Genomic DNA, 11,824 nt, shown 5'->3' with positions numbered 1-11,824 from the left:
CTAATATTTTTTATAATTAATATTAATGAATAATAATTAATAGTATTAACGAGGGTTATAATTGAAAAATGTTAAAATATCTCTTCATAAACTACTTCAAGTAGCATTTCAATAAGTTAACTTATAAGTTAATTTTGTCTGTCCAAACGTGTATCCAGAAAATAAGTTAACTTATAAGCCAACTCATGTTTGTTAAACAATGCCGAAATCCAAATGACCATCTTCCACGTCAGTGTGAACATTTATTTTGAGACGAAAAGATAATATATAATTGAGTAAAGCCTAAATTCTGAACTGTTGGGGGCCATATACCACATCTCAAATTGAGAGGCTGTTTGGTTGGTTTTCCATTAAGTCTTGTATAGATAAAATTGATATCTTAATTAATCTGTCTTTACAAGTTATGAAGGCTTTGTTTGTGAGGTTTTTTCGTATACGGAAAGAATATGTTTTTTAATTTCAACATACTTTCAATATCATTAAGCTACTACTGAACAATCATGTATAGTTGACAAAATAGGTTGCAACTCTCATAAAACTCGTGAAGTTGCTAACAAACATGGATAAAACCCTGAAACACCTTTCGACACGATCCTAATGTATATAAAAGAAATATACACACCAACGCCGTTTTTCGAAGGGAAAAGTTAAAAAAAAAAACTTAACAAACTATCTAATTTTGAATGATTAAGTTACTGAACTATTTTATTGAATGAAAAAACCAATAAACTTTCTCATCTTGAATGATAAAGTCCTTGATTTTTTTTAATGATTAAGTCCCTGAATTTTTTTTTTACTATATAAATTAAACCATCAAACTTTTAAAAATTGGTTACATACATTTCTTTTAACACAAAAAAAGCCACCCGTAACCGGTTACCTTTTGATTTTCCACCTTTTGATAGATAAAAAATAAATCAAAAAGAGAGAGATCAATAGCAGGGCCCAAAAGCATGTTAGACGATACAAAGAACAAACACCGTTAGGGCAAGGGGAGTGACGAGGGGAAGCAATACCGTTGTTTGCAAGGGATTTTAATGTCGTATGGTTTGACCACGATAAAACTGATTTTCGTTTATTTTAACTTTAAAACATTCATAGTCAGTTACAAGTATTTTTTTTAGTTAAAAGATGGTAACCAATTTTTAGACTTTTGATGGTTTATTTATTTAAAAAAAAACATTTAGAAACTTAATCATTAAAAATAAAAAAGTTTAATTATTTTTTTTATTAAAAAAAAAAATAGTTCAATGACTTAATCATTTAAAACGAGAAAAATTAATGGTTTTTTTTCCTTTAAAAAATAATTCAAATACCTAATCATTCAAAATAAGACTAGTTGTGTACATGCGCAATGCGGCGGGAGCCGTGAATTAATGATTTTAAAGTTTAACTAGTTTAATTAGAGAAAATTTAATGATGATATAAATTACATTTGGTTTTTACATATTAATACAATTTGAATAATAAGAATTATGGTTCAAATTACAGTCTATCGATAAAAAAATTGTATGACAAATTTAAATCCAATATATTTAAAATCCAACATATTTAAACGACTCCACAATTGTGTTCGTGTACACCAAGAGCAAAGAATCAAGAGATCGAGAGTTCTAGAACAATTGAATGAGAAATGAATGAAATAACTTTTAATAATTCATAGTGAATATCAGTTTGAATCTCACTTTGGGGGATGAGGTGAAGAGATAGATGTTTGAGAGGTGAAGACATGAGTGAAAGATGTCAAAAGTATCTTGGGAACATGAAAAGAAAATGTAATAATGTGCATTGGTAACTTGTACTATATGTTATTCTAATTGTATATTAAAATATTTTATGACTGAATGCATAAAATAGTAGTACTTAATGCATTATGAGTTGTTTTTAAGATTTTTAAGACTTTTTGCATAAATGTATAGTATTTTGAGCATTAAAAATTATTTTAAAAACTTTTGATAAATCTGGTTTATAAAGTAGTATAGATAGTTTGTGGATTTTTTTAAACTTTTTTCTTTTTTCAAAAAACAAATAAACATTATCTATTTATTTTATACCTAAAGTAACAAACTCTTAAAACTGACATTATTTTAAATACTGTACACAAACATAATTAAAGACTCGCTTTATTTTTATAATACAATATATTATAAAGCTAAAATGGCAGATAGGCAATGACCCACATTCTCGAGACATGATAACCACCATAAAAATGTTTGACCAAAAAAAAAAAAAGTATTTATAGTTTTTTTATTTTATTAACCTGAATATCCAATTCATTATGCAAGCTGATTAATTTTAGGGCGACCACCTGCTTTGCAAGTAGACATGAGTCACCGCATTTGAATTTTCATGGCCACAAGAGGATTTTTGTTCATTCTTGACGGATTCCTCCAGTGGTTTTATCTGTTTGATAAAAAGAAATCCACTCATTCTTTTGACAGTCGTTCCCTTCGTGTATTGTTACTAGAGATGGCCAAATGGGTCCAGCCGGCTCGGGACTGGTGGAGGGTCGGGACCGACTTGGGACTTTGTTATATTCATTCGTTAAAATAATGTAACTCAGTAAGCACTTATCTAGATAAACATTTTCGTGAACGACCCATTAGTTTTGGTTCCTCTTTTGGTCGAAAATTTGAGAATACAAGTGATACCTTTCTTTGGAAAGATAAACGGGTCGTTAACTTTAGTTTAGCTCGTAGATTTTCAAGCCTGTGTCACTTAGATACAACCACAGATGCAAAAGGTAGAGCATCTCTAACAATTATGCTATAATTTTTCTATAACAGAATATAAAGAGTCAGCATCTTTAAAAAAATTATATCTAACTCCAAGAGCTACTTTATTTCAGTAATTTTAGTATTAACTATATTAATAATATATAATCAATATATTTAATAAAATATTATTTATCTCTCTTACACATTTAACTTCAATAAGTTTAATTGGTTGGTTATAATTAAAATATTGTTTCCCTCTCTTTTACAGGGTTTTAGAGAATTTTCTAAATTTAGATATTGTTACAATCTCTCTCTTATTTAATCTATTTTAGCATCAAGGATAACATAGATGTTGGAGCAACAAAAATGCTAAAATCTGATTTTTCTCTATTTTAACATAACTGTTGGAGATGATCTTAACGAGCGTGGCACTTGGAGTGATGGGGTGGGTTTGGAACTTTTGACATGAATTCAATTGATGGTTCCTTTAAGAAGACGGAAGTTTCCAAGTTAAATTTCTCAGAAACCTGACTGATGACAACACTTTACAATCTCTCTCTTATATTTTTATATTTACGTTTAAGAAATTATCTTTTTTAAAGGCATATAAATTTCGTTAGAAAATGAAGGAAAGCAAAAATGATTTCGAGGTTCCACGAGACTTGGATTCTACAAGAGAAAGTGAGAAACCAACATAGACAAACAAAACTAAACAAATAAGAAAGAGAAATAAACCAAGAAAGACCACCTATGAACGACGATTATAACACTGGTGACCTTGATGTTAATCTATTCATATCCATTGATAGCCATGAAGTCCAGTAGATATCGAGGCATTTTGATCGTGGGAAGCAGATAAAAAAAGACAACAATTGAGTGTCAAAAACTATGCCAGAGTGATTACGAGTTTCGTTACCAGTAAAGAAGACCATATCGTTCCAGTTTCTCAAAATTATGTAAGAGTGGTCCAGACTGTAGATTGTGCCACTCCATGAAATGAATACGATGTTACCTGATCAGGAAAAGCCGAAATGTCGTGAGCGTCAATTGGGTCGAGGAAGGAATTCCCACCACTTCTAAAAGCCTTCGGATACCGGTTTTCCTTTACTTTTTTTAATCAATAAGTATTTAATATTTTATTGGACAATCATGGGTTTTTAGACCAGCTTACATGCACAGACTATCGTGAATGATATAGAGTCATTCACAAGTGAGCCTTCATGTCATAAGAGCTTTGGTAGTCGTCGTATTCCAACCCGGAAATAATAAAGTTTTCACTCCAACCCTTAAGTTTTTAATCAGTGTACGACAGCCTAAACGGTTAAAAATAGTTGATTTTAAACTCTATTGTAATATAAAAAACAATCAATTATGTACTAAATTTTGTTTGATCGTTTTTTCAAAATAAGATTCTAAAAACTTATTGTAAATGCATCTCCAACAGATTCTTCAAAATAGAGATGTCGAAGATTTTTTCTCCAACAGATTTCTGAAAACCTTCTTCAAAACAAAGAAAGTAGGAAAGAAATAACGAAATTATGTAAATTTGAGGAATTTTTAGAAAATAATTATCAATGAAAAATAAATTACTTATTATTTCTATCGATAAAAAACTTTTATATTTTATAAAGACAAATTGTATGAAAAAATAACGTACTTTAACTTGATTCATATATTGGGTAACATACTTTCAAAACTTTTATTTTGATTCTTAAGACGTAAAATTTTAAACATTTAAATACCCGGATAACCGGTTGAAGCATTAACCGCTTACCATATTAATGTGGTGAGTGATGGTATGAAATTGATTTGAATAACAAATAATACCGAGTTATATACCACATCACTCGTCACATCAGCATAATAACCAATTACCAGAATACTTAAATGTTTAAAACTTTACATATTAAATACCAAAAATAAAAAATTTAAAAATATATTACCTAAAATAAAAATCAAGTTAAAATACATTGATTTATCTTTTTATAAAAAATATTGCAGTACTTCCGGTTTCCACCTGTTACTATAGACAGGATCCTGAAAAATCCATGATGTTTACCATCCGTACGTTTCCCTCAAATAATTATATCAACAAATATGCTTTTAATTGTGTTAAAAGGGAGATACGGCCAGATATAAGGCCAAGCATGCCATTTCTAATCATCATCACACTTTAATGGCGTGATTACGTTCATCTTCTTCAATCTTCAACTCCATATAGCTTCACTTGCACACACGAATCGCTTCTTCAACACTACATGCAAAATGCAGGTGATTTTCTTTCTCTTTTTATCGTTCATTTGCCTGTTTACAGCTCAATATTCCATAATCTGTTTGCTGAATGTTTCGAGTTTTGTGTTCATTGATGAATTTGTTTCAGACAAGAACCGTGCAAGTAGGGAAACTTTCAGATCTAGCCAGCGAGAGAGAAATCCATGAGTTTTTCTCGTTTTCTGGCGACATCGAGCACATTCAGATCTGCCGGTTTGTTACTTTGTTTGTATGGTGTTTAATTGATTGTACTGGTTTTTGTCGGTGTTAAGGGAAGTTATTCGTTTTTTTTTTCTTTCCTTTTCTGGTGGATGTAGTGATTCGGAAAGAAAGAGGACTGCATATGTCACGTTTAAAGATCCAAAGGCACTTGAAATTGCGTTATTACTGTCGGTAATTCACTTCTTAATTCATCTTAGAGTATATATTATCGAAAAGCTTATACACGCCCTATCTGTTGTTAGCATGAATTATGCATCCCTTTCTCTTAGTACTAATTATTGGTGATTTTAGTGAAATTATATGTTCATTTTATGTAATTGGATTCACAAAGAGAATATGAGGTTGGTGGTTAAGCTATATCACGGTAGGTGTGGAATGCACACTCGTGTAACCTAACTAGAACCTGAGTTTGTTAGATGGCGCCGTATGGCAGGGGTTAAGCGGACTTGCACCTTAGCCGTGGTTCTGCTGACTGATCAACAGGCGGGGTCGAGGGGGCCGCCCTCGTGTGTAACATCCTGAAACCTCCAGGATTTTATGAAGAGAAGTGCTTGGGGAAAATGAGTTTCTGAATTTTCTAAGTTAAATTCAAAAGCATCTGAGGGGTTGTTTGGCTCGTTTTCTATCAAGTCCTGTATGGATAAAGTTGTTTGTGTGGATTAATCTGACTTAATAAATAGAGAAGGTTTTTTAATTGAAAGGGGCAGGTTTGGAAAAGACTTGGCTTTTGGCATAAAGCTCCCCTAAAAACCTTACCAAATAAGCCACTTTTATATCAATAAGCCACTACCAAACAGTTATGTATAGCTAACCAAATAAGCTGCGAGTCCCATTAAGCTCATGAAGCTGCTAACAAACATGCCCTGAGTCGTCTTTAGAAGCTTCTGATTTTGAAATGGTATTGACTCGGAGCTTTTGACTCTTCTGAGTCAGAGCTACTGATTCTGAAGTGGTATTGGCTCGCCCTTAAGTGTTCTGCTTATTCTTTCTTATGAAAATACCAACTGAAGGTGTTCCTAGTCCTAGATGGAACCCAATTTTTACAATGTGAATTCTGGAAAGAGACAGTAGGTGACACCTTTTGTTTTTACCCATATGGTGATTAGGATCGTGTACCATTTGTCGATATTTTAACATCTAAGAATGATGAACTATAAATTACAAAAGGCTTCTTGGTGTTTCAAGATTGTTAAGTTGATATTGGCTGGAACATTGGTAAGGGCATTTATCATGCTGGTTAATTTGAGCATGGAATTGGTATTTATCACTTAATTGTTTTTGTAAAACAGATTATAACTTTCTTTCTCATGGAAAAATAAAGTTGGGCATATTCTGTGTACAATTTTACAGGGAGCGACCATGGTGGATCAGGTCGTAAAAATTTCTCCAGTTGAAAATTATGTGCCAAAACCCGAGTCCCTGGTATGTCTATTGTTGATTATACACACACACACACACACACTCTTTCACCTTTTCGTAATTGAACCGTGTCATATGATTTGCTTCTTGCAGGAAGTTTGTGCAGTTGATGATGCAGTGAGCAAGGCTCCACAAAATTCGTCAAATGCTGAGGTAAGAGAGTACACATGACACTCTGAAAGTGTTGCTCCCTCCCAAAATAAATTCTAATACCTTCTCCTTCTACCTGCTTGCTCCCACTCTTGCACAAGCCGGGGATCTTCATGTAAATAGCTGCTATACTCTTTTTGGATAGAGCCAGTTTTGCGAACATCTAACCCCCACCCTACTTTCGAGTGGGATATATTGGGTTAGTTTAGTTTGGTTTGGTTATGTCCAAAATCAATTCAAACATTTTTTTTGCAGCTTATGTGTAGGGGCTATTTACATCATTTACATAAACTAGAGTTTGGTATATATGTTATCTCTATTTTTCCTTTGGCTGGAATCTCAATTTCACTTTGTCTCCATTATACTGATGGCTGTCAACTTTTGGCCAAACCCTTGTTCTTCTTTTAATTGATTTCTTCATCACATACCAATCCCAACATGGTATAAGAGCAATAGGTAAGTTGTTATTATAATTGTTTAAATCGTTAATTGATGACAATGAATCTATGATCTTGGTCCACAAGATTCCTCTTATCAAGGGGAATTTAAACATTTGGTTGTCACTGAAAACACTTTTAATCAAACTATTTGCCTGATCAGACACCGGATTCATTCTGGGAAAAGTGATATTGTTGTTAGCTTATGAATAGCTACACAGTGAGGAACTATTGGTTGCTGGCCATTCTACTTTATAATGCTTTCAGTTCTAGACTTTTAGGGTACATTTTCAAGCTTCTTGTATATGGCTTATGATTGATAAACCACATTTACCAACATTTTCTTTAAGATTTCCCTTCCACAAAGAATCCATATAGCACAGCATTTAGATGGAGCTAATATCTGCTTACATTAATTAATGTGATTCATGTTTTTTAATCGTAAATAGAGAATCTGTTGGAGTTGAGTGTAATTTTGTTTAGAGAGTTTTTAACTTTTGGTTCTCTATTTTAAAGGAATTATAGATAATCTGTTGGAGAGGCTCTAAAGTTACAACTCTCTTTTCCATGTTAACAGGCGAATGGTACTTCTCGTAGTGGAAGAGTTTATACAAGTAAAGCGCAAGATGTTGTTTCCAGTGTGTTGGCTAAAGGTTCGTCTATTGGGCAAGATGCCATGAATAAAGCTAAAGCATTTGATGAAAAGCATCAGCTAAGAGCCAATGCATCTGCCAAAGTGATTTCCTTAGATAAGAGAGTAGGACTTACAGAGAAATTCAGTGTTGGAATCTCGGTGGTAAATGAAAAAGTTAAGTCTGTTGATCAAAAACTTCAAGTTTCTGACAAGACAATGGCAGCATTAATGGCAGCCGAGAGGAAATTAAACGATACAGGATCAGCTGTCAAATCAAGCAGGTTTGAAGAACTTCCCTTTTATAACTTGGATTTTATTCATTGCCATAATGTTTATTCTCAGCTTCTTGTTTCGTGTTGCCTGATGAGACAGACAGATTTAGGTTACTAGAACACCAAGTTAGACTAGGGGTCTGTAGTTTTTTCACTTTTCACACATTCGTTATGCTTTTCCTGTACTTGATGCTGTGTATATTGTTGTTGCATTCTGATATCTAGTTTCTCAAAATTTAGTTTATCTATCTCTCTCTTTCTAGTTGTATTGCTTTCAGTTACTCATATTTCAAATTTTAGCTTATATGTATTTCACCCTTTCACACACTTTTCACTAGTTGGGGGTCTTCACAAGCTGCTCTATTTTTTCGGGTATAGGTCAAGTCTACGTACATCTTACCCCCCTAGAGGTGGGGTCATTTTGGGATATGACCTTAAATGAGTTTTTATTTTTTAATTAATTTTTTTAATTAAATTCATGACCTCCTTGGCCTATTAAAGAAAAAATAGCTTTATACTCATGAGAAGGTCATGGATTTAATTAAAATCTCATTTAAGGTTATATACCTAAAAATCCTCCTCCCTCCCCCTCGGGGTGGGATATACAGGGTTTGTTTGGTTTGGTTTGGTTTGATGAAACAGATTTACATATTGCTGCATGCATTTACAGGCATGTCCAGCTACTTTGATTGTTTCTTGAATAAAAGCTACATCTTTTTTTGCAGTCATTCGGGCTAGTTTGCTGCCTTTTACATAGAAGGAATTGGTCATGAGCAAATATTTATTAGCTGGGATATTCTTAGTTTTACTCGTCCATGCACCTATTGGGCAAAATCTATAGTTATCTCAAATGCTTACCATCAAACTCACCATTTTTTCATACGTAGAAAAAATATGTGATGGTAGCCATAGATTTATGGTATTATCATGCTACCTACAAGATTATCATGGTTTTATCGAATGAAATATGAAGATATCATTAGCTCGTTGCTTAATATTTGTAATATTTTACGGTTGGATTTGTTCAGGTATGTGACAGCCGGTGCAGCTTGGCTAAACGGAGCTTTTGGTAAAGTGGCGAAGGCTGGGCAAGTTGCAGGAACAAAAACTAGACACAAGTGGAACTTGGCAGTGTCAAATTTAACTACAAAGGTACATACATTTCACTTCTGTTTGTTATTAAAATTAAACCAGTAAGTCCCACTCGAAAGTAGGGTCTATCTGACCTCTACCCTAAAGAGTAGAGCGACTATATCTGTGTTTATCTTTCTCTGTTCCTAATCATTTATCCACAAGAGTAATTAGTATAAACCGAATTCCGTTATTTTTCTAGACAAAAGGAATATCAGACCACTTAAACCATCATACTTGGTTTTTCATTGCAAATTAACAATATTTATGGGAAAATGCAAAAATAGAAACTATGATTCTCCAAAATCATTCAAGGTTTAAAAAGTAAGTTCCCATTTGGTTTGTAGGATTGGACTGGATTTGAAGGGATTTGGAATGGAATTTCATTCAAATCCGTGTTTGGTTTGAAAGGTTTCCTGGATTTGATATCCCATAAACATAGGATTTTGAAATCCACGGGGTGGGTTGGTATCATGGGATTTTGTGGCATTTGTTTGTAATAATGTTTAAAATTTATAAAATTATTTGTTTTGTAATAATCAATTAATAAAAAAGTAATTTAATTTTGTTTTTATAAATTATTTATAAATAATGGAATTCAATTCTTTTCCAAATCCTACAAACCGAACAAACCAACGATTCCAATTACAAATCCTTCCACAAAATCCAAATCTCTCAAACATGCCGTCAAACCAAACAGGCCCTATTGGTCCATTTGCTTTGCGGAATTTGGAATTGGATTAGTTACATTCAATCTCACTTTTGGTTTAAATGAAACACTGGAAACGGAATCCCACAAAGACTTTAGAAATCCGATGAGGTGAGTTTTTTGATTCACGGGATTTCATTGGATTTATTTGTAATAATTTTTTAAAATATGTGAATTTTTTTTTGTTTCGTAATAATTAATTAATAAAAAGGTAAATTTAATTATTTTTATAATTATTTATAATTTATTTCTATATATTATCTATACAGAATAGAATTCAATTCCGTTCCAAATCCTATAAACCAAACACTCTAAAAATTCAAAATACGAAATCCAAATCCCTGATTTTGTAAAAGTTACATTAGACAAGAATCTCGGATCATGCAGGATTCTGGCATTACAGCGTAATTCTCGGGGATGGATTTTATAGATCGAGATCCGATGATCAGATGGTGAACCTGGTTCTTCTGTTTGTTTTATGGTCAGTTTTGTAATTCATTTATTGGTTTATTACCAGTGTATTTATTCTCATGTTCATGTTCAAAGTGTGCAAAAACATTCAATGTTGTTTTCTGATCAGAATTATTTACCTGCAAGCTCTGTAAATCCATAACAATGTACAACTATTTGTGCATAGAATGCAAATCATTTTTCTATGTTTGATTTGACTCGTTTAAAAGCTCGATTAAAGTTTTCGATTCGAGCCAAGTTGAACAAACATTTTTTCTAGCTGAATATGTTCATGTTCATAATAATCTGAGATTTAGGTTATAATGTGTACCTCAAAACTTGTTAAATGAACATTGAGCTATTCGAAGCTCAAATATGATAATATTTTTTTCGAGTTGAGCCCAAACAACTTGTTACTTGTTTATTGAGGAGTCGTTTACTAAACGCCTATTGGATAAGTGCTTACCGTGTTAGCATGACAAGGATCAAGAATCTTATCCGGTAAGAGAGGGAGAAGATGCTTACTCGGTTAGTGTTTTGTCACTTACCGGGTAAGAGATGTTTACAAACAATCTATTTTTGGTGGCCGAGAATATTATCCGACAAGGTAATTGAGGGTGGTGGTGCTTATGTGGTAAGCATTTTGTAAATGATCCTCAACTCTTTGAAATACACATCAAATCTAAACAAACTAAATGGAGACATGTATGGAAAAAATAGATAAAAGTAGGCATGGCAACGGGGTGGGGGCAATCCCTGGCCCTGGCCCCAGCCCCGGTTCCACTATCTCGTCCTCGTCCTTGGCCTTGGTCCTTGCCTGGATACGGGGAAGTGAATCTGTCAATCTCCGGTTCCACAATAAATGGATTAAAAAATGGTCAAGATTGGTTGAAAAGGATAATATATTATGTAAAACATTAAAAAAATATAGTTTTAATTAATATATATACATACGGGGCGGGTTGGGTCCGGTTTTCAACATTCTGGGGATTCCTGGCCCCAAACCAGGTACCCGTTTTTACGAGAAATCCTTAGCTTTGAACGGAACGGGTGAACCAGGTTCTTCAACAGGTGTGACAAATCACCATGCCTAGATAAACGTAGCACTTTATTTCTCTTAATTACATTTTTGAAGAAAATAAATTATTGATCGTATGCTTGTATTATATAAGTTATTTTTTTAAATATTAAATTTAACTTGACATATATTTAATAAAATAAAATCTAGAAAAATCGTGTATAGGATTAAATAAATAAAATTTAAGTCCAAATATTTTTCAAAATAAATGTTGCTTTTTCTTATAATTCAAAAAAAACATATCAATTGCATTGAAATAAATCTAATCAGACTTGTCATTAATATAGGAAAATTAATTAAAATAATTATTTTTTAGCGGTAAGTTTCATCTCTT

At 32.7% G+C, this 11,824-nt stretch overlaps 1 protein-coding gene across 2 annotated transcripts; it reads left to right on the top strand.

The window, feature by feature from the left end:
* The first annotated feature begins 4,838 nt into the window (after positions 1-4,838).
* On the top strand, positions 4,839-10,625 carry LOC112519447 (binding partner of ACD11 1-like). Of its 2 annotated transcripts, none has more exons than XM_025127567.1 (8): positions 4,839-4,988; positions 5,098-5,201; positions 5,306-5,381; positions 6,561-6,632; positions 6,723-6,782; positions 7,794-8,131; positions 9,151-9,274; positions 10,350-10,625. In XM_025127567.1, the coding sequence occupies exons 1-8, from the start codon at positions 4,983-4,985 to the stop codon at positions 10,368-10,370; spliced, it is 801 nt and encodes a 266-aa protein (XP_024983335.1). In that variant the 5' UTR covers positions 4,839-4,982; the 3' UTR covers positions 10,371-10,625. The 2 variants fall into 2 exon arrangements, with proteins under 2 accessions (XP_024983335.1, XP_024983334.1); XM_025127566.1 differs by having other exon boundaries at positions 10,341-10,625.
* Positions 10,626-11,824: the final 1,199 nt, after the last annotated feature.

The sequence above is a fragment of the Cynara cardunculus genome (assembly GCF_001531365.2).
Source record: "Cynara cardunculus var. scolymus isolate 2C chromosome LG 10, CcrdV1, whole genome shotgun sequence".
NCBI classification, from domain to species: domain Eukaryota; kingdom Viridiplantae; phylum Streptophyta; class Magnoliopsida; order Asterales; family Asteraceae; genus Cynara; species Cynara cardunculus.
The sequence above is the reverse complement of the archived record's forward strand: the minus strand, read 5'-3'. Positions and strand labels throughout refer to the sequence as shown.